The following is a 23,850-nucleotide window of genomic DNA, read 5'->3' as shown; positions in this document are numbered from 1 at the left end:
GCGACAAAGCTATCAGATATCATTTAATATAGATATCAAGGTTTGATATCGCTATCAAAGCTATCGGGCCAAAGACTTTTTCAATGCTATGTGTTATACAGTGGTACCTCGAATAACGAATTTAATCCGTTCCGGCGCTGTGATCGTCATGTGAAACGGATGTCATACAAAACGAATGTCCCCGTTTGTCCCCATTTTTTGCCTTGTTTTCCTACAACCAGCCTTCTTATACAAACAAGTATAGACCCAAGAACTAAACCTCTTATCCACTATCTATGACAATCATCACTTTAATGATCAAAATTGCAGATATTTTATAGCACATGATGTAAACAATGTATTAACACATAATCACAATATCTCTGTAATTAACTTGAATGTAAGATCTCTAAGCAAACACTTCGATGATGTTAGTGCCTTGATTGAAACTGTTGACAACAAATTCCATTTTATTATACTTACTGAAACGTGGTTAAAAGAAAAAATCTATCCCTATCTTAATTATGGTATCTGTGCATGGGGTTCAATCACTGCAAACCACCTCAGGCCCATCATCACCCAGCAAAAATCTGCTATCAGATTAATAACAAATTCTGCTTTCAGACAACACTCAGCCCCCTTATTTAACTCCCTAAACATGCTAAACATAATCTCACTCCATAATCAGTCCCTGAACCCATTATGTGTCTCTGTAACCCTTTTCACTACCGCCCACAAGATGGGTATGGGGTGCAAACAAGTAACTGATAAAAGAAAAAATAACCTGTGGCTCACAAGTGGCATAATCAAATCAATCAACAAAAAACATGAATATGAAAAGAAATTTAGGATTGGACTAGTTACAAAGGAAGTAGTTAAGAGGTACTCATCAGTGCTTACCAGTATCATAAGAAAAGCTAAACTTTCATATTATGAGACTAGATTCAAAGAAGCAAAAGGCAACATGAAAAGCACTTGGAAAACAATCCCTAGTATCCTAGGAACTAAACAACACTCACATAACCAAATAAAACTCTACAAGGATGGGGATATACCGTCAACTGATTTAGAAATGGCAAATGAATTTAATAGTTTCTTTTCATCGGTTGGTGCTAATTTTGCCAGTAAAATCCCACAGACTCAGACACATATTAACACATATCTCTCAGGCAGCTATCCAAACTCTCTTCTCCTTTCACCAATCAGCCCGGCAGATGTTGTGTCCATCATACACTCTCTAAAAACCAAGGCAGGGAACACCAGGGAAATTCCGTCCATTGTGTACAAGAGAGCCTCCCATGCCCTTGCCCCACCCATAGCTCTACTGTTCAAGAAATCTATAGTGTCACACCATCCCTCATATCCTCAAAAAAGCAAGAGTAACGCCAGTCCATAAAGGAGGCAATCCGGCGGACATAAACAATTATAGACCAATATCAAATCTACCCATTCTATCAAAAATATTTGAAAAAATTATTTACAAACAGCTCTATTCCTACCTCGTAAAATTCGACATACTCAGCCCCTGCCAGTTTGGCTTCCGGTCCCAAAAGAGCACCAACGATGCAATCATTAGTCTCCTTGACGTTATCTACTCAGCCCTTGACAAAAATGAGTTTCCGATTGGACTCTTCATTGACCTAAGAAAAGCCTTTGATACTGTTAATCACAACTACCTCTTACTTAAACTCCAGCATTATGGAATCCAAGGCCTTGCCCTTGACTACATCCGATCCTATCTTAGTGACAGACACCAATATGTAACCATCAATGATACAACTTCTTCCACTCTACCAATTACCATTGGAGTGCCACAGGGCAGTATCTTAGGACCTCTTCTATTTCTTATATATATAAACGATCTGCCTAATGTCTCTAATATTCTCAAACCTATATTGTTTGCTGACGATACTACCCTTATCTATTCAGACCTCAACCCACATACACTAAATAATGTTGTTAATAATGAATTAAAAAAAGTTCACTTATGGATGTCAACGAACAAACTAACATTAAACATCGAAAAGACTTACTACATCTTATTTGGAAGCAAATCATCAAATGCAATTCAGCTACAGATAGACAACATTAACATCAGCAATACAAATTATGGCAAGTTTCTTGGCCTATTCTTAGACAAGAGACTCAACTTCAGCACCCACATTCAACACATAATTAAGAAAGTCTCTAAGACAGTTGGTATACTCTCCAAAATCAGATATTATGTTCCTAACTCTGCTCTCCTCTCACTATATTATGCACTAATTAATCTACCCCTATCTTAATTATGGTATCTGTGCATGGGGGTCTAGGGGTCTACCACTGCAAACCACCTTAAGCCCATCATCACACAGCAAAAATCTGCTATCAGAATAATAACTAACTCTGCTTTCAGACAACACTCAGCTCCCTTGTTTTTTATCCCTAAACTTGCTGAATATTAACTCCCTCCACACACATTCTCTTGTGTCAACTACATTTACAAAACCCTGTTCTTAAATGCAAACCATGCTCTGAAACTCTCCCTGGACAGATGGAATAGGACCCATTATCACCACACCAGAAATAAATATCTCTTTGATATCCCCAGGGTCAAACTTAATCTGTGTAAACACTCTATGCAAATTAAGGGACCTAGTCTATGGAACTCACTCCCTAGTGAATTGAAAAACTGTAAAACTTTTGCCTTATTTAAAAGCAAAACCAAAAATTACCTAATTTCATCTTCTTAGTTTCCTACACTGAGCTTTAAATTTGCTCTGTACCTAGTGTTACCCAATCTCCTAATTTTTATGTAGTATCAAACAACCTTATCATTGTGTTCATTGCTGTCTTCTTTTATGTGCTAGCCATATGCTGTATTGTGACTACCAATTTTTGTCAACTACCATTCAAGCTGTCACTTCAATCAATCTTATATTGTTTCTGCTGTATTGTGCCTACCAATTTTTGTCAACTACCATTCAAGCTGTCATTGCAATCAATCTTAGCTACCTATGTGCTTCAATATACTGTACCTACAATTTTCTCTCATATTTTTTTCATTCCATGTAACTGTTATCATTTTTTTCTATAAATTTTGCAAGTATTTACCTACATAAAATTTTCTTAGATTAAGGACCTGCCCGAAACGCTGCGCGTACTAGTGGCTTTACAAGACTGTAATTACCATATTATGTATCCTCACATTCTCAATGTACCTTCTTGTATATGCATAAATAAATAAATAAATAAATAAATAAATAAATAAATAAATCAGTGAAATCCCATCCATTGTCTACAAGAGCTCCTCCCATGCCCTTGCGCCACCTATAGCTCTGCTGTTCAACAAATCCCTTGAGTGTCATACCTTCCCTGATATCCTTTAAAAAGCAAGAGTAACGCCAGTTCATAAAGGAGGTAATCCGGCAGACATAAACAATTATAGACCAATATCAAACCTACCCATACTATCAAAAATATTTGAAAAAATTATCAACAAAGAGCTCTTCTCCTATCTCGTAAAATTCGACATTCTTAGCCCCTGTCAGTTTGGCTTCCGCTCCCAAAAGAGTACCATCGATGCAATTATTAGTCTCCTTGATATAATTTACTCAGCCCTTGACAAAAATGAGTTTCCAATTGGACTCTTCATTGACCTGAGAAAGGCCTCTGATACAGTTAATCACAATTACCTCTTACGTAAACTCCATCATTATGGAATCCGAGGCCATGCACTGGACTATATCCAATCCTATCTTAGTGATAGACACCAATGTGTAGCCATCTATAATATAACCTCTCCCACTCTACCAATAACCGTTGGAGTGCCACAGGGCAGCATTTTTGGACCTCTCCTATTTCTTATTATTCATTATTATTTTCTTATTATCAATCATTATACATCAATGATTTGCCTAATGTCTCTAACATTCTGAAACCTATTTTGTTTGCTGATGATACTACCCTCATCTACTCTAACCCCAACCCACATACACTAAATAATGTTGTTAATAATGAACTAAAAAAAGCCCACTTATGGATGTCAACCAACAAACTAACACTTAACATAGAAAAGACCTACTACATCTTATTTGGAAGCAAATCTACAAATGCAGTTCAGCTTCAGATAGACAATGTAAACATTAGCTATAAAAATTATGGAAAGTTTCTCGGCCTATTCCTAGACAAGAGACTCAACTTCAGTACCCATATACAACACATAACTAAGAAAGTCTCTAAAACAGTTGGTATACTTTCCAAAATCAGATATTATGTACCTACCTTTGCTCTCATCTCCCTATATTATGAACTAATCTATTCCTATCTTAATTATGGTATCTGTGCATGGGGTTCAACCACTGCAAACCACCTCAAGTCCATTATCACCCAGCAAAAATCTGCTATCAGAATAATAACAAATTCTGCTTTCAGACAGCACTCGGCCCCCTTGTTTAACTCCCTAAACATGCTAAACATAATCTCACTCCACAAATTCTCTTGTGTCAACTACATTTACAAAACCCTGTTCTTAAATGGAAATCCTGCTCTGAAACTCTCTCTGGACAGATGTAACAGGGCCCATTATCACCACACCAGAAATAATTATCTCTTTGATATCCCCAGAGTCAAACTTAATCTGTGTAAACACTCTACGCAAATAAAGGGACCCAGTCTATGGAACTCACTCCCTAATGAATTGAAAAGCTGTCCAACTTTTGCATTATTCAAAAACAATACTAAAAAGTACCTAATTTCATCTTCATAGTTTTTTACCTTTTGCTTTAAAACTGCACTGTATCTATTGCTACCCAATCTCCCAATCTTTATGTACCCAATCTGAACATCTTTATCATTGTGATCATTGCTGTCTTCTTATATGTACTGTCAATCTGCTGTATGGGGTCTATTAATCTTGTTTAAATTACCAATCAAGCTGTCAATGTAATCAATCAGAGCTTTAATATACCAATGTGCTTTAATATACTTACTAATCTCTCATCTCATTTTTTTTCTTGCAATGTATTTGTTATACATTGCAGCTCTATTCTGCTGCTCTATTCTATTAATTCTGATAGAATTTACCTACTTAAATTTATCTGGTAGATTAAGGACTTGCCCGAAATGCTGCGCGTACTAGTTGCTTTACAAGATTGTGAATACTATGCTATGTATTCCCACAAATCCAATGTACCTTCTTGTATATGAGTAAATAAATAAATATATAAATAAAAGTGGATACTACTCAACTCTTTAATTTAAAACACTTTAACGCGCTCGGCACTCGTAAAAAAAATAGTGCATTGAGCGCTTGGCGTTTTGCACTCTTGAGCGTAAACACCAAAAAATGTATAATCTTTTCACTCTCCTGACACCAATTCTCGAGCTACATATTTCATTTTGGTATCAATGTGTTGGCAATAAAATTCTCTACAAGATCATATGTATAAAATGTCACCAAAGAATTAGCTATCCCACCACGAAATAAATAAAACGTAGATCACTCGCCGTGACGCCCAAACAGCAACAAAATGTTCATACTCTTTTGTTTGTTGTCAGCTCCACATTAGTCCTACAGCGTTAAATTTTATATCACTGAACTCGCAATAAAATTCCCTACACAGACATATGCATATAAATGTAGAATCATGATCGCGGCCTACACCAAGAGTGTGTGAAGTGGGTGATTACCCTCGTTGTGTCAACAATTCAATAGTCTCTCCACTAGGTTACAATACAATGCCGTTCTCCCAAAAAAGCCATGTGCCTATTAAAGAAAACGGAAATTTATTGGCAAACATTTTCATACTAACCCCAAGTCGATCGAATAAGAATTGGATTTATATAATGTTTTTTTTTTTTAAATCGCGCGGCTATTTACGACTCGGCTACGGAACTAGTAGAAAAAAACACGGCGTAAATTTACGACCCCGCTACGTCAAAGTGCCAAACATGCCTATCTACTCAGCAATTCACAACTGTCGACCAATTCAGAGAGGTGGTGGTACTGCTCTTTACTACCACCAAGAACTGACATGTATAAAAGTAATTAGAACTAGAGTCTACTGTGGGGAGTATATCTTCGCCAGTTTCAGAGTCAAGGGTGCTGAGTCTGTCCTGACTGTGGGAGCAGACTATAAAATTCCTAACACTGATGTGTCCGAATTCAACTCTAACCTTAGAAATCTAATACTAGATAACAGACTGAACCAAAGCCATCTAATTATCGCAGGGGACTTTAATATTGACCTCTGCGAGCCTGAAAACCCTACTGTTGCCAGCTTCCTCAACTGTAGGAATTCCTGCTTCCTCATACTCTTAATCACTAGACCTACTAGAATCACTGATAGTACTGCCACGACCCTTGATCACATCTGGACCAACATATATATAATATTCATGTAAGCACCATGCAATATAACTTACTCTCTAATGCACTTCACAATATTAACTGGGAATCTGAATTTAATAATACACAGGATATAAACTCATTAACTAACCTTTTTCTCTCCAAAACTCTAAGCCTCTACAACACTCACTGTCGCCTCCTTACCAAACAAGTAACTGATAAAAGAAAAAATAACCCGTGGCTCACTAGTGGCATAATTAAATCAATCAACAAAAAACATGAATATGAAAAGAAATTTAGGATTGGCCTAGTTACAAAGGAAGTAGTTAAGAGGTACTCATCAGTGCTTACCAGTATCATAAGAAAAGCTAAACTTTCATATTATGAGACTAGATTCAAAGAAGCAAAAGGCAACATGAAAAGCACATGGAAAACCATCTCTAATATCCTAGGAACTAAACAACACTCCCACAACCAGATAACACTCTCTAAGGATGGCCTTACACCGTCATCTGATTTAGAAATAACGAATGAATTTAATAGCTTCTTTTCATCGGTTGGTGCTAACCTTACCAGTAAAATCCCACAGACTCAGACACATATCAACACATATCTCTCAGGCAGCTATCCAAACTCTCTTCTCCTTTCACCAGTCAGCCCGACATATGTTGTGTCCATCATACACTCACTAAAAACCAAGGCAGGGAACACCAGTGAAATTCCGTCCATTGTATACAAGAGAGCCTCCCATGCCTTTGCGCCACCTATAGCTCTGCTGTTCAACAAATCCCTTGAGTGTCATACCTTCCCTGATATCCTTAAAAAAGCAAGAGTAACGCCAGTTCATAAAGGAGGTAACACGGCAGACATAAACAATTATAGACCAATATCAAACCTACCCATACTATCAAAAATATTTGAAAAAATTATCTACAAACAGCTCTACTCCTATCTCGTAAAATTCGACATTCTTAGCCTCTGCCAGTTTGGCTCCCGCTCCCAAAAGAGTACCAACGATGCAATTATTAGTCTCCTTGATATAATCTACTCAGCCCTTGACAAAAATGAGTTTCTGATTGAACTCTTCATTGACCTGAGAAAGGCCTTTGATACTGTTAATCACAATTACCTTCACTCTACCAATAACCATTGGAGTGCCACAGGGCAGCATTTTGGGACTCTCCTATTTATTATATACATCAATGATCTGCCTAATGTCTCTAACATTCTGAAACCTATTTTGTTTGCTGATGATACTACCCTCATCTACTCTAACCCCAACCCACATACACTAAATAATGTTGTTAATAATAAACTAAAAAAGTCCACTTATGGATATCAACCAACAAACTAACACTTAACATAGAAAAGACCTACTACATCTTATTTGGAAGCAAATCTACAAATGCAATTCAGCTTCACATAGACAATGTAAACATTAGCAATAAAAATGATGGAAAGTTTCTCGGCCTATTCCTAGACAAGAGATTCAACTTCAGTACCCACATACAACACATAACTAAGAAAGTCTCTAAAACAGTTGGTATACTTTCCAAAATCAGATATTATGTACCTAACTCTGCTCTCATCTCTCTATATTATGCACTAATCTATCCCTATCTCAACTATGGTATCTGTGCATGGGGTTCAACCACTGCAAACCACCTCAAGTCCATCATTACCCAGCAAAAATCTGCTCTCAGAATAATAACAAATTCTGCTTTCAGACAACACTCAGCCTCCTTGTTTAACTCCCTAAACATGCTAAACATAATCTCACTCCACAAATTCTCCTGTGTCAACTACATTTACAAAACCCTATTCTTAAATGCAAATCCTGCTCTGAAACTCTCCCTGGACAGATGTAATAGGACCCATTATCACCACACCAGAAATAAATATCTCTTTGATATCCCGAGTTAAACTTAATCTGTGTAAACACTCAATGCAAATAAAGAGACCCAGTCTATGGAACTCACTCCCTAATGAATTGACAAGCTGCCCAACTTTTACGTCATTCAAAAACAATACTAAAAAGTACCTAATTTCATTCTCATAGTTTTTTACCTTTTGCTTTAAAATTGCACTGTATCTATTGCTAGCCAATCTCCCAATCTTTATGTACCCAGTCCGAACATCATTACCTTTGTGATCATTGCTGTCTTCTTATATGTGCTGTTAATCTGCTGTATGGGGTCTATTAATCTTGTTTAAATTACTAATCAAGCTGTCAATGTAATCAATCAGAGCTTTAATATACCAATGTGCTTTAATATACTTACTAATCTCTCTCATCTCATTTTTTTTCTTGCAATGTATCTTTATCATTTTAATAATTCTGCTAGAATTTACCTACTTAAAATTATCTGTTAGATTAAGGACCTGCCCGAAACGCTGCGCGTACTAGTGGCTTTACAAGAGTGTAAATACTGTACTATGCTATGTATTCTCACAAACCCAATGTATCTTCTTCTATATAAATAAATAAATATAAATTAAATAAATAAATAAATAAATTTTAAACAATGCTGTTTGTTGACCAAATTGTATTTTTGTTTTTTTTTCTGCCATGTTTCCCCCCCCCCCAATTTTTTCATTTTTTTCTGATTTTTTTCTCAACAAAATTTATACTTTAATCTAAGTTAGTATTAAGTTTTAGTCTTAGTGTTTTTCCTGCCCGAAACTCTTTGTGTAATAGTGGCTTTAGGCATTGTATGTACTAGCTCTATCTATAAATCCATCAACTTTTGTATTTTTCCTTGTATGTATGTACTTTACCTGAATAAATATTTGTATTTGTATTTGTATTTGCATTTTTGTAAGATAATTAGAAGAGTCAAAATTAAATACTACAAAGATAAATTTACCTACACAAAGGGCAACATTAAGAAAACATGGAGCACAATTTCACAAATATTGGGATCAAAGAAGATTTTAAATAACAAACCAATACTCCTGTCCAATAACGATGGTCTGCTCTCAGCCTCTGATACTGCTTTTGAGTTCAATAGGTTCTTCTCTTCCATTGGGTCATCCCTTGCAAATGATATTCCATCTTCCAGTAGTAATATTCAGGACTATCTTACATGTAACTATCCACAGTCTCTGTACCTAATGCCAACTATTTCTACTGATGTTACTAACACAATCCTTTCCCTTAAAACCAAGTCTAGTGCCCTTGAGGAGATACCAACTCTTATTTCCAAAAAAAGCCTCCAGATTTTTAGCTCCTGCTATTGCATTGCTCTTCAACAAGTCACTTGAACTCCAAACCTTTCCAGATATTCTAAAACAAGCGAGAGTAACCCCTGTCCACAAATGTGGTGATCTCACTGATGTCAACAACTTCAGACCTATATCAATTCTGCCAAACTTGTCAAAAATATTTGAAAATCTAATCTACAAGCAGCTTTACTCTTATCTAGCCAAACACAATATACTTAGCTCTTGTCAATATAGCTTCAGACCCCCAAAAAGCACTAACGATTCACTTATTAGTATGATTAACTTGATACATGCAGCTCTTGATAAAAAAAATTAACCTTAAAATTACTTCCTCCTGCCTCCTACCACTCGCTCCCGCTTTCTGAAGCCTTAAAATACTTCCTCCTGCTTCCTATAACAAATGTTCCAAAGATGTGTAAATATTTCATTCAAAATGATCTGCTACCAGAAATTTCAACCAAATATTCCCAGTTTGCTAACTGTAGGTAGTAACTAAGTGATTGTAACCTATCCACCGCTGCCCACTGGATGGGAGGCGGTGTGCAGGACAAACATATCAATTGTGACACTAGCTCTCCACATATGTCAGTTGCTTAACTTATGAAACTGTACTTGTGATCAGTCTCGAACAAATTGATGATGTGACGACGTATATTGAATTTTGTAACTAACTCATCAAGACTGTAACTTGCTTAGCTAAATGAATTGTGGGATCAGTCCCTGAGCCCATTATGTGCCTCTGTAACCCCTTCCACTACCGCCCACAAGATGGGTATGGGGTGCATAATAAGTGAACTAAACTAAACTAAACCTCTCATGTTATCGTGACGTCACACACCCCGTACACACATAAAACAGGATTTTCTCTCTATTTTCGTTATTAAACCTTGTTTAATTTATATAATTACTCAAGCAATGTGTTTTGATCATATTATATCGCTGAAGAAAAACTATGTTCATCTTCGGTAGCAATTAACCGGATTTGGTCCATATAATAACAGGTCACTATACTTCAGGTTTCCGTAGTGTAGTGGTTATCACGTGCGCCTCACACGCGCAAGGTCCCTGGTTCGATCCCGGGCGGAAACATTTGAATTTTTAAATGTTTGTTTTCATAACCCATTGAAATAAACTCAAAGTGTCCAACCACTTGGGTCGGACGGTAGAGTGACGGTCTCGCTTCTTGCAGGTCGGCGTTCAATCCCCGACCGTCCAAGTGGTTGGGTGCCATTCCTTCCCCCCGTCCCATCCCAAATCCTTATCCTGACCCCTTCCCAGTGCTATATAGTTGTAATGGCTTGACGCTTTCCCCCTGATAGTTCCCTTCCCTTCCCTTCAAAGAGCTAAAATTAATAACAAAGAATATTGACAATATTTATTAAATCATAAAACTTATACTATTTTGTAATATGTTAATACTACATTATACTAATTATTAATATTGAGAGTCATATAACTATGTATTGTGGAGCAGAGTGGCGCAGTGGAAGCGTGCTGGGCCCATAATCCCACTAGAGGTCCGTAGATCGAAACTACGCTCTGCTACAGTCTAATTTTCTCCTACGATAAAAAAACAAAAGAACTTTTTTTATCTTTAATGAATACAATCCATCCTCCTGTACATTTTGTAACTATGTAGAGCATCGTACATATAAATTAAATATTGACGTAATGGACAATTACATAGTAGAATTTGGTACTATTCACCTTATAGTCTGGAAAAAATACAGCTAAAACCAAACATATATATTCCTAGGCCTAGTATAACATATATATGTACTCTATCTGGCCTCAGTTAGCATGTATTAGACCTTGGATGGTAAGTTACATTAGGTTTTATGAGAAACAAATACAAAGGTTCGGGCCAACCTTGCCCAAAACGCTTGGCGTAACAGTGGCTTTAGACATTGTATATACAAGCTCTATCTATAAATCCAACAACATGTTTGTATCTGACGTTGTATGTATGTACTTTACCTGAATAAACATTTGATTTGATTTGACAAAACCTTTGCCGGTTTATCCAAATTCAATAATACCAAATTCTACTGTCCAATTGTCCATTACATCAATATATGTACGATGGAGGATGGATGTGTTGCTTATAAGCACTGCTATTAATATATCATAAGCTCCTACATAGATTACACACAGAAATCGCAATAGCGTGATGCATCAAATGAACAAATCCACAAGGGCCGTGACGAGGGTTCAAACCTACGTCCGAGAGGATCCCAGACGCTGCCTTAATCGACTGAGCTACGACATGGTAAAAGAATTGCAACCACAAGTTCTACTGATCTTACTGGGATCCTGCAGCCTCTCCGAGACACAAACCAGGATTTTACACAATTCCCCCCATGCACCCGAGCTCTGTCAATAAGCCGTTCTACCTCTTCGCCCTTACTTCATTTTCTAGGATCCTCTCGGACGAAGGTTAGAACCCTCGTCACGGACCTTGTGGATTTCTCCTACATAGATGTTATTACTGCACGGTTGTCTTAGGTTTGTTATTAATATAAATGCCGATATTTCTTAAAGTATTTCAATTCGGCCGACACCGACTAGGCTATGACGCTCCCCTACCCAACATGACTCATCTTGGAAAGCTGGGCGAGGCTGGTCCCACCAAGTGTCTGGTCACCAACCTCGGATAAACATTCTATTTTATAGATATAGGTTATATAAATATATAGAGGGGGGGGTACCATCTTTGGTTGCGTTTGTAGGGACCCTCGACCTCGAAGAAGACGACATGCAGCATCCGGGGAAGCCTTGTGGGGCTCCCGCATACACTTACATATTGTCTTTTCATATAACTCCTATATTTTTTTTTATTTTGTCATTTTATTTTATTTAAAATGTCATTACACAAAAGAGTTACAACATTGGTTACATTCAAAGTACAAGACTTCTTATTACAGGTTGTAGAGTTCCTCCAATATATAGTTTTGTGTTAACTAATACTATTACATATATATTATTACCTATATCTTCTAGTCGTAGTAGTAGCAGACATTCATCAGTCTCAGGAGACTATGGAGTTGCGCTCTGGTTGTCGGTCTGGAGTGGCCTCTCCAGGGCACAAAGCCAGGGTAGGTGGATACGGGGGAGAAGCTGTCAACCATGCAGCAGGTCCCCCCTCTCCACGGCGCCGAAAGTCTCCAATGGGAAGGCAAACGCCAATACGATTGGTTCCAGCGCCGTCGCAGGAACTGTGAGCTCCGGAGGTGACCTGGAAGCTGGTGAAGGGACTCATAACCCGGAGACCCCCGTGGTCGGGGCCGGAGAAGAACCACCCCAGCAAGGGCAAGAACGACCCCAGCCTCCTGAAGCAGAGCCTGGGGCTGCTAGAGCCCAAGGAGGAGGACTTCAGAGTCCCGCACCTACGGGTTCCACGCGTAGTTCAATAACTAACTGATAAACATAACTTTAATATTGATTCATTAACTAAGTTCAATAACTAACTGATAAACCTTAAAGAACTGGTGAGAACAACTGTGTACACTTCAGTTTGCTGAAATTTATTAGATCTGTGCTGCTTATAAAATACGTTTGTGTTCGATCCCCGATGGTCCCAGTGCTTGGGCACCGTTACACCACTCCGTCCTCTCGATTCTTGCAGGGTCCGCGTTCGATCCCCGATGGTCCAAGTGTTAGCTTTCCATTCCTTCACTTCGTCCTTATATATCCCAGATGATCTTAATATCCCTTCCAAGTGCTGTATAATCATACTGGCCTAGTACTTTCACCTCATAATTACCTTACCTTACCTCGCTTCCTCAGAGACTTTTCCTTCCTGATTTTGTCTTCTCACGCCTCAGTTGTCAGTTGATGATATATGATGAAGTGGATGAATGTATGACTGTTGAGTTCTTCATTAAGCAGGAAGAGTCGTGGCCAGACTGGGAGGTCGGACCCGGTGTTCACGCGGTCACCAGTTGGACCCGGTGTTCACGCGGTCACCAGTTGGACCCGGTGTTCACGCGGTCACCAGTTGGACCCGGTGTTCACGCGGTCACCAGTTGGACCCGGTGTTCACGCGGTCACCAGTTGGACCCGGTGTTCACGCGGTCACCAGTTGGACCCGGTGTTCACGCGGTCACCAGTTGGACCCGGTGTTCACACGGTCACCAGTTGGACCCGGTGTTCACGCGGTCACCAGTTGGACCCGGTGTTCACGCGGTCACCAGTTGGACCCCTTGACCGGAACTTCCTGTTTTCATCTATTGCCCAAATAACACTACTTGGAATTATTGAGTCCTATTTTTTCATCTATTTAATCCCTTTAATATTTATTCACTTTTTATGGATCTATTCCAGTATATTTTACATATCTATTTATCTCATTTAAATTAGTACTTTTTTCATCATGTATTTATTAATCCATTCACATTTTTAGATACTTAATCACATATATTTATACACTTAACCATCTTAAATAACTATTCATTTGTATATAATTTATATATTATTTCCCGTTATATTAATTATTTTCTATTTATCTATTTATAACAGTAATTTTCCATCACCTTTTATCTATCTTTTCAATCTCTTATCATTTATAATTTACATATTAACAATGAACAATTAATATGGTGCAAGAACACAACGTTTAACACTTGATGGTAAAACGAGTTGAGTGTTGCATCACATTGCTAACGTCTTATGAGTGTTGAAACACAGCAATAACATGTTGTGAGTGATGCAGCGATGCAACACAGGAATAACGTGTTGTGAGTGTTACAACACATAAATGACATTTTGTGAGTACTGCAACACAGAACTGACGTTCTGTAAGTGTTGCACGCATACATTATAGATTATGAGTGTTGTGTTACATCATTGCAACACAAGATTAGCGTGTTGTGAGAGTTACACCGCACAAATAACCCGTTGTGCGTGTTGCAACACAGGAGTGGTAAGTTGTGAGTTTTGCACCATGGAACAGAAGTGTTGTGAATAGTGCAACGCAGAAATAAAATATTATGAATGCTGCAACACAGTAATAATGTGTTGTGAGTGTTGCAACGTTGTAATACAAGAATAACGTATCGTGAATGTTGCAGCGGACAGGAATAACGTGTTTTGAATGTTACATGCAACGGACAGGAATGTTGCGTGCAATAACGTGTTGCGAGTGTTGCGACACAGAAATAATGGGGTTTGAATGATGCAAAACAGGGATTTTATGTGGTGAGTGTTGCACCATTGTAAAACAGGGATTTTATGTGGTGAGTGTTGCACCATTGTAAAACAGGGATTTTATGTGGTGAGTGTTGCACCATTGTAAAACAGGGATTTTATGTGGTGAGTGTTGCACCATTGTAAAACAGGGATTTTATGTGGTTAGTGTTGCACCATTCCAACACAGAGATATTATGTGGCGAGTGTTGCACCATTCCAACACAGAGATATTATGTGGCGAGTGTTGCACCATTCCAACACAGAGATATTATGTGGTGAGTGTTGCACCATTGCAACACAGGGATATTATGTGGTGAGTGTTGCACCATTGCAACACAGGGATATAATGTGGTGAGTGTTGCACCATTGCAACACAGGGATATTATGTGGTGAGTGTTGCACCATTGCAACGCAGAAATAACGTGATGCTTCTCTCACAGTATATTAGTTTATGTTGCAACGTTCACAACAAATATGTTAGTCATGTGTTGCAACACTCACAACACATTATTTCTGTGTTGCAACAATAACAACTCACTCCTGTATTGCAACGTTCACAACACGCTATTCCGTTGTTGTTGTGAAGCTCACAACATGTGTGAATGTCTCAATATATGTTGTTTGTGTGCAAGTAGATTATCGTTCATAACTCCGTTCTCATTATAGATTCCTTTTCTCAAGCATCAATCGAGAAATATAATCACTAATATAATGAATCCCGCGATATTGTGTTAGAAATATACCAATATTTCCTCTGTACACAAAAGTAATATACAAGTCTTTACCATAAATATTACCTTAATGCATCAACTATTGACAGAATATTAACATAATTACAGTAGCTATTATTATAAATTGTTTGAAGTCTTCAATATAGAAAAATAACTTGAGGAACTTTTTTGTTAAAAGTTTAGGGCAAGAATTGGAATCTTATGAGTTTGAACACACTATGACGTCAAGTTCCATCGATCTGTTGCTTCTTTCTTTCTGCACTTGCGGCGAACTAGAAGTAAAATATAAATTAAACCCATAAACGCCAAATACACTGTACTTTATTTTTTCTAATCATGCAGATAAAATTCCTGCTATGTGATCATTACTAGAAAATTAAATTGAAGAGTAAAAAATCAGCTATAGTTTTCGATAATATTTAACACTGATAACTAGGGTGATTACATCTAGGTGAGCACACCTAGATGAGTACATCTAGGTGAGCACACCTAGGTGAGCACATCTAGGTGAGTACATCTAGGTGAGCACATCTAGGTGAGCACATCTAAGTGAGCACATCTAGGTGAGCACATCTAGGTGAGCACATCTAGGTGAGCACACCTAGGTGAGTACATCTAGGTGAGCACATCTAGGTGAGCACATCTAGGTGAGCACATCTAGGTGAGCACACCTAGGTGAGCACATCAATGCTATTAAACAACCTGTCCCGAATTTTTTTTATTTATTAAGTACTAAGTGTATATCTTGATATACCTTATAGAATTCCAGAGAACAACTGTGTAGAGTTTCCTTCGATTACATATATTCAGTTCCTTCATGTTTATAAAATATGTTTTTGTTCGATTCCCCGAAGGTGGAAGTGGTTGGGCAGCGTTCCTTCACTCCGTCCTCACATCCCAGCTCATCTTAATGATCCTTCCAAGTGATATATAAGCATACTGGCCTAGCGCTTTCACCTCATAATTACCTTGCCTTACCTTACATATTTTTCTTATAGTTTTTCCTCGTGGATTTTTGCTTCTCACGCCTCAACTGTCAACTGATGATGTATGATGAAGTGGATGAACATATGAGTGTTGAGTTCTTCATTAAGCAGGAAGAGTCGTGGCCAGACTGGGAGGTCGGACCCGGTGTTCTCGCGGTCACCAGTTGGACCCGGTGTTCACGCGGTCACCAGTTGGACCCGGTGTTCACGCGGTCACCAGTTGGACCCGGTGTTCACGCGGTCACCAGTTGGACCCGGTGTTCACGCGGTCACCAGTTGGACCCGGTGTTCACGCGGTCACCAGTTGGACCCGGTGTTCACGCGGTCACCAGTTGGACCCGGTGTTCACGCGGTCACCAGTTGGACCCGGTGTTCACGCGGTCACCAGTTGGACCCGGTGTTCACGCGGTCACCAGTTGGACCCGGTGTTCACACGGTCACCAGTTGGACCCGGTGTTCACGCGGTCACCAGTTGGACCCGGTGTTCACGCGGTCACCAGTTGGACCCGGTGTTCACGCGGTCACCAGTTCCAACTCTATATATGACATGTTAGCTTCCGTTTTTCCATATATTACGCAGATAAAACTTTAGTTTTAATCTAAAACTGTTTTTCATCTATTTAATCAAATTTTACAAATTCAATCACGTTATATTTACGAATTATAGTAACTTTTATATATATTATATAATTTGTTATTATTATAGCATTACGAAACAGTTAAAACTTGGGGTGAGTGTTGCAACACAGCAACAACGTGTTGTGAGTGTTGCAACACAGCAACAACGTAGTGTGAGTGTTGCAACACAGCAACAACGTGTTATGAGTGTTGCAACACAGCAACAACGTGTTGTGAGTGTTCCAACACAGCAACAACGTGTTGTGAGTGTTGCAACACAGCAACAACGTGTTGTGAGTGTTGCGAAATAATGTGTTGTGAGTATTTGAAGGTAGTAATATCGTATTGTGAGTACTGCAACATATTAATACATATTGTAGATGTTGTAATGTTGCAACACAGGAACAGCGTAATGTGAGTGTTGCACTGGTCAGAAATAACTTACTGCAACATATAATTACGGTGTTAAGACTGAGTGTTCCAACGTTTTGTTCTATTTTTCAACTCTCGCAACACATCAGTCCTGTGAAGTAACACTCACAACACCTCATTCCTGTGTTGCAACACTCACAAAACGCTATTCTTATACATTGCAAAACTCACAACACGTATGTAGGCATTCATGTTATGAAGAAATCCGCATGGGCCGTAATGAGGGTTCGAACCTACGCAGGAGATGTTCCCAGATGCGCCTTAGTCAACTGTACCACGACATGGTATAAGACTTGCAGCCTGGAGTGCTGCTGCCCTCACGAGGATTCCGAAGCTTCTCCGAAGCACAATCGGGGTTTCACACAGTTCCCCCCCCCCCCCCATGCACTCTGGCTCTGTCAACCAGATACTCCACCTCTACGCCCTTACTTCAATGCACACAGGAATCGCAACAGTCGAGTTGTTCATTTGATATATCACGCTGTTGTGTTTTCTGTGTGCATTCGTGCTATGTCTGTGTAGTTTTTGTTCCTCTATATGTACACTATTATTTTAAATATGTTTGTTATCCAAAATTCTTTTCTCTCTAGAATCTAAAAAGAATTAAAATAAAATTATGTTGAAAGGAATTTACCATAATTATCTGAACTATTGCTATAATATTACCATAATTACCTTAACTATTGCTATAATATTACCATAATTACCTTAACTATTGCTATAATATTACCATAATTACCTGAACTATTACTATAATATTACCATAATTACCTGAACTATTGCTATAATATTACCATAATTACCTGAACTATTACTATAATATTACCATAATTACCTGAACTATTACTATAATATTACCATAATTACCTGAACTATTACTATAATATTACCATAATTACCTGAACTATTACTATAATATTACCATAATTACCTGAACTATTACTATAATATTACCATAATTACCTGAACTATAACTATAATATTACCATAATTTCTTTAATTATTACTATAATTTTACAAAAATTACCTAATTATTACTATAATATTAACATGATTGTCTTTATTAGTACTATAATTTTGCCATAATTACCTTAACTAGAAGTAGGCATCGGTCAACCCCGTGCGGGTTATGGAGTTGTGCCCTGGGTGTCTAGTTGTTATAGTGTAGTTGGATGCTGCGCCTGCTGTGGCTGTGAAGGTCAACCCCGTGCGGGTTATGGAGTTGTGCCCTGGGTGTCTAGTTGTTATAGTGTAGTTGGATGCTGCGCCTGCTGTGTCTGTGAAGGCCAACCCGAGAATGACAGTCCCAACTACAGCGAGTGCAGGTAAACGCCGAAGCGGGTGCGTCTGACAGTGGTCGAGACCTCCTCTGTTGATGTCGATGCTCATCTGCTTGAGGTCGCGTTTGCAGCCGTCTTTGAAACGCAGCAGAGGTCTTCCGGTGGGTCTCCTTCCTGATGCCAGTTCTCCATACAAGAGGTCCTTTGGTATGCGGCCATCTTCCATATGTGTGACATGTGCCAGTCATCGCAAGTGTCTTTGTTTCAGGAGAGTGAACATTGAAGGGACTCTTGTTCTCTCGAGTCCTGTATTCTTGGTGACGTGGTCTTTCCATGTGATATCAAGGATGCGTCTCAGGTTCCGCATGTGAAAGGTATTAAGCCGTCTCTCCTGGTGAGAGCGCAGGGTCCAGGATTTCATGGCATGTGTACTTACCACACATGCCATGAAGACTTGTGCCTTGGTGTGCACTGTCAGTTTGGCATCTTCCCAAACGCGCTTTGCGAGCCTGGCCAGTGTTGTTGCGGCCTTCCCGATACGCCTGTTGAGTTCAGTGTCCAGGGAAAGGGTGTCTGAGATTGTGGAGCCCAGGTACACAAACTCGTGAACTTCCTCCATCACATAGTCTGCTATGTTTATACAGGGTAGCTCATTGACGTCTTGTCCCATCACCTGTGCCTTCTTCAAGCTGATTGTCAAGCCGAATGCGGAACAGGCTGCGGCAAAGCGATTGAGTAGCTGCTGCAGGCCTTCTGCTGTGTGTATGATCGCTTCGTCGTCGGCGAAGAGGAACTCCCTGAGGATTCGCATCTGTACTTTTGTCTTTGCTCGGAGTCTGGATAGGTTATAGAGCGTTCTATCAGATCTTGTACGGAGATAGATGCCTTCTGTGGTTGTTCCAAAGGCATGCTTGACGAGGATCGCGAGGAAGATGCCAAACAGTGTTGGAGCAAGAACGCACCACTGTTTAACACCACTGTTAATGTTGAATGGTTCAGAAGTTGAGCCGTCGTACACGACTGTGCCCTTCATGTCCTTGTGGAACGATTGTATCATGCTGAGAAGGGTGGGTGGGCAGCCAATTTTGGCCAAGATCTTGAAGAGTCCGTCCCTGCTCACGAGGTCGAAGGCCATTGTAAGGTCAATGAAGGCGATGTACAAGGCTTTTCTCTGCTTCCTGCACTTTTCTTGAGCTGTCTCAGGGTGAACACCATGTCAGTGGTCGACCTCTGCTCGGAAACCACACTGTGACTCAGGGTACACTCTTTCAGCAAGAATCTGAAGCCTGACCAAGACGACCCTGGCGAAGAGTTTGCTGACGACGCTGAGGAGGGAGATGCTACGATTGTTGTTGACATCGCTTCTGTCACCTTTATTTTTGTAGAGAGTGATGATGTTTGCATCTCTGATGTCTTGTGGCACCGAGCCCTCCCTCCAGCACTGGCACAGAAGTTCATGAAGCTCAGTTTTAAGTGTTCCACGAGCGCACTTGAGAACTTCAGGCGGAATCCCGTCGTCTCCTGGGGCCTTAACACTTCCTATCGAGGCATGAAATGAACTATTTCCCTATACAATACTGTAGCTAACTATACCTTTTAATGCGACCAGCTGGTGTTCTACTGATCTATTTGGGAGAGGTGAAGATGGTGGCCTTCCCCAGTCACTGCCTAGTCCACACTGATCCTCCCTAGCTCTGCCTTCCTCACAGCTAGTCAGAGCTGGTGGGTATTCCTACGCCAGGTTTACCAAGATTACTAAGCGGGGTTTAAATTGAACAACTAATCTCTGTTGCACTGAACCACCCAGATGGTTGAACTCTTATAAACTGTCGGTAATCGTACAGACATCTTAGGGAAAGGCTATTTCCAATTATAGTATGGCTATTTGACCTTTGAGAATTACTAAATATGGAAGGCTTTGGTGACCCTTGACCCAGGGTCGCCAAAATTGATCCTCATCAGAGGCTGGTCCTCTGCTAGTGACGTCACTGACGGTGACTTACTCAGTATTCCGACAATTGAGAATACTCTTGATACTTGAACAGGAATACTATTGAATACAATTTGAATGAAGACTTTAATTTCTCTAAATTACTGAATTCTGTAAAATAATTCATTATATGTTGCTTAAGACAAAGGCGCCTGCCATTTTGTAATCTTAACCGCTAATCCCGGGAGAGATGACCTTTTCTCTACATGAGTCAGGTCAAGTACCATCTGACTCCAACTTTCAAAACTCCCATGTCCATGAGAAACTATACTGAATAATTCCCGACAACAAACCTAGTTTGTTACACAGTGTTGAAAATAGTGCTTCTGAGATATGACCACCTCTCACTTGCACTATCGCAGGGTGGTACAGGAAGGGCAGTTACCAGCGCCGCAGTAATTTCCTCCACCTTGTGAAGGTCACGGGTCTTGTTTACGTTAATGCGTGGCCTTCCCTCCTTCTTTGCTCTGTGGATTTTCCGGAGCTGGAACTTTACTCTGCAAATGAAGAGAGAGTGGTCGGTGTCACAATCTGCGCTCTGGAAGCTGCGGGTCAGGTTGACGCTTCTCAGATTGCTTTGCCCCGTGAGCACCAAGTAGAGTTGGTGCCAATACTTAGACCTGGGTGTCTCCAGGAAACCTTATGCTGGGGCTTGGTGTCGAAGAAGGAGATGATGATGCAGGGATCATGACGACACCAGAACTCCAGGAGGCGCTGCCCACTCCCATGCATCTTCCCAAACTGGCCCAGGAAGGAAGGCCAAGAGCTGTGATCAGAACCAACTCTTGCATTAAAGTCTCTCAGGAAGAAGACTGGCTCTTGTTGAGGTATGTCTCTGAGAGTTAGGCCGAGGTCATCATAGAACTCGCCCTTCGCTTCGGAAGAGGAGATCAGTGTTGGTGCATAGGCGTTGATGAGGCTGGCCATTCCTGCTGCTGTATGAAGCTGAAGTTTGGTGATCCTTGCAGACCCCTCCGTGGCCGGTACTATGGACCCTAACAACCTGTTCCTGATGGCAAAGCCAACGCCCTGCTCCCTTACCTCTTCTGGTGGTTTGCCTTGCCAGAAGAAGGTAAAATTCTTCTCCCATATTCTGCTGGTCGCGGGCAGACGTGTCTCCTGCAGGGCGACTATGTCCATCTGCTAGTCCTATCTCACAAACAGGACCTCCAAAGTCTTTATACAAGGCGAGTTTTCCGATGGCATCCCAATACAAACAGGTGTTCCACAAGGCTCCATATTAAGCCCAACCCTATTTGCCGCATTCTTAGCAGATTTGCCTAACACCCATATCCTGTTCACCTCTCGGCGTACGCCGACGACTTAACATTGTATTATTCAGACAATGCCCTACCAAATACAGTCTCTACAATGCAAACAGCACTGGACCACCTCATAGATTGGACACAACAATGGGGCCTTCAAGTCAGTACTACCAAAACCTGCTATCAGATTTTCACTAAAAAAAGACTACTTCATCTACCCACCCTCACAATACACAACACTCCCATCCAACACGTACGAGAACATAAATATCTTGGCATGCGCTTAGACTCCCCCTTACTTACCTGGAAAGCACACATTCAACACCTTAAACAGACGACACAACCCCGACTCGCCATACTTAAAGCCCTCACTGGCACGCACCTGGGGAGCACACCATAAAATCTTGCTCCGTTTCTATACAACCTACATTCGCAGCCAACTAGACTATTGTTGCCAAGCATATGCGTCGGCGGCGCCCACTAACCTACAGAGCCTCGAGGTCATACAAAATAATGCCATGCGACTTATATGTGGCGCAAAGCGTTCAACTCCAATCCTCCGACTTTACGGGGAAACAGGCCTCACAAGCCTAGCCACCAGACGAGACATTATGTGTGCCAACTATCTGTCACTCTGTACCACTGCTCACCAGACACACCCATACAGATGAAAAATTAACCCAACAGTTAACCCATATAACCCCCGCTCGCCAACCATTCACTCGCAACCTTTCCTCACACGGGCTACAAATAACCTCAATATAGACCTCTCCCTACTTCAAAACTGTGAAACCCAACTTCCTGTTCCCCCCATTCCACCTTGGCTTTATACAACTCCTAATACAGCAATACAACTCGAAGACAACATTCCAAAATCTGCACTAAACTCAGCCATAGCCTCAGTCTTTGTCTCAACAATGAAAAATTGCTACCCAAATACCACAGAGATTTACACAGATGGGTCTCGTCTCGCATCTTCATGAACAACGTACCCTCGGTCACTTGCGCTGTATGGATACCGGAATACCATCTCAAGCAGGGATGGCGGTTACCAAACCAACTATCTATTTTCACAGCGGAATTATATGCCTTGTATCAAGCTCTCCAAATCATCACAACATTACCAGTTGGGATATATACAATCTGTAGTGACTCCAAGAGCGCGATTCAAGCAATTTCGTACTCTTCGAAAACATGCAAGGAGATTGTCTACCCATGCCTTCAACTTCTTCACAAACATCAATTGAACGGTTATGACACCTCTATCCAATGGGGTCCCAGCACATTGTGGTATTCTCCATAATGAACTTGTAGACCAACTAGCCAAAGCGATGCACGACACGCCTCACCTCACCCGTCATCCAATTCCCCATGTTGCACGTAAAGGAGCCTTCAAAGATACCATCTCCCAGGATTTTGCAACAAACTGGAAAACGTTATGCTCACCTTTGCACTATGGGTCCATGAAAAAGAAATGGGAAATTTGGAAACATGTCCGATATAAAAGCAGAGAAATTGATGTAACGATGACCAGATTAAGGCTGGGACACACCAAACTAGCAGCACACAGCTCTAAGTACAGAACAGACATCAACGAACTCTGTACTCACTGTCAGGTGCCTGAAACAGTCGAACACTATCTCCTGCACTGCTTCCGACATTATAGTGCCAGAGTAAATTTCAAACAAGTCTTTATCGCACTCAAAATACCCTTCACCATCGAGCATATATTAGGAGGCGGTGACCACTCGTCACAAGAAAAATACCAAATAGTCAAAGCACTGGCTAAATATCTCCAATCGACCAACAAATTGGGTCACATCTGACCC

The 23,850-nt window shown here is 40.3% G+C and overlaps 2 protein-coding genes and 1 non-coding gene across 3 annotated transcripts; 1 reads left to right on the top strand and 2 right to left on the bottom strand.

Annotated features, from left to right (window-relative positions):
- Positions 1 to 10,548: 10,548 nt before the first annotated feature.
- On the top strand, positions 10,549 to 10,621 carry TRNAV-CAC (transfer RNA valine (anticodon CAC)). The gene has a single exon. It is a non-coding gene; the product is annotated as a tRNA-Val (tRNA).
- Positions 10,622 to 15,666: 5,045 nt separating this feature from the next.
- LOC138352984 (uncharacterized) lies at positions 15,667 to 19,799 on the bottom strand. The gene is made up of 2 exons (XM_069305648.1): positions 19,307 to 19,799; positions 15,667 to 15,722 (listed from the first exon to the last, which is right to left on the bottom strand). Exons 1-2 carry the CDS (start codon positions 19,797 to 19,799, stop codon positions 15,667 to 15,669), a joined length of 549 nt encoding a protein of 182 aa, XP_069161749.1.
- A 1,524-nt stretch (positions 19,800 to 21,323) lies between these two features.
- On the bottom strand, positions 21,324 to 21,683 carry LOC138352983 (craniofacial development protein 2-like). The gene has a single exon (XM_069305647.1). It carries the CDS (start codon positions 21,681 to 21,683, stop codon positions 21,324 to 21,326), a length of 360 nt encoding a protein of 119 aa, XP_069161748.1.
- Positions 21,684 to 23,850: the final 2,167 nt, after the last annotated feature.

Source organism: Procambarus clarkii, chromosome 55 (assembly GCF_040958095.1).
Source record: "Procambarus clarkii isolate CNS0578487 chromosome 55, FALCON_Pclarkii_2.0, whole genome shotgun sequence".
NCBI classification, from domain to species: domain Eukaryota; kingdom Metazoa; phylum Arthropoda; class Malacostraca; order Decapoda; family Cambaridae; genus Procambarus; species Procambarus clarkii.
Note: the sequence above shows the minus strand (reverse complement) of the source record. Positions and strands in the feature narration are given on the sequence as shown.

What these genes read in the sequence shown, in the direction of transcription:
- LOC138352984 (XM_069305648.1), bottom strand. Translation starts at nt 19,799, where the DNA reads ATGAAGGGCACAGTCGTGTACGACGGCTCAACTTCTGAACCATTCAAC. An exon ending in GGACACTGAACTCAACAGGC is followed by an intron (nt 15,723 to 19,306) that starts GTATCGGGAAGG and finishes TTTTACTTCTAG; the next exon opens with TTCGCCGCAAGTGCAGAAAG.
- LOC138352983 (XM_069305647.1), bottom strand. Translation starts at nt 21,683, where the DNA reads ATGGCCAGCCTCATCAACGCCTATGCACCAACACTGATCTCCTCTTCC.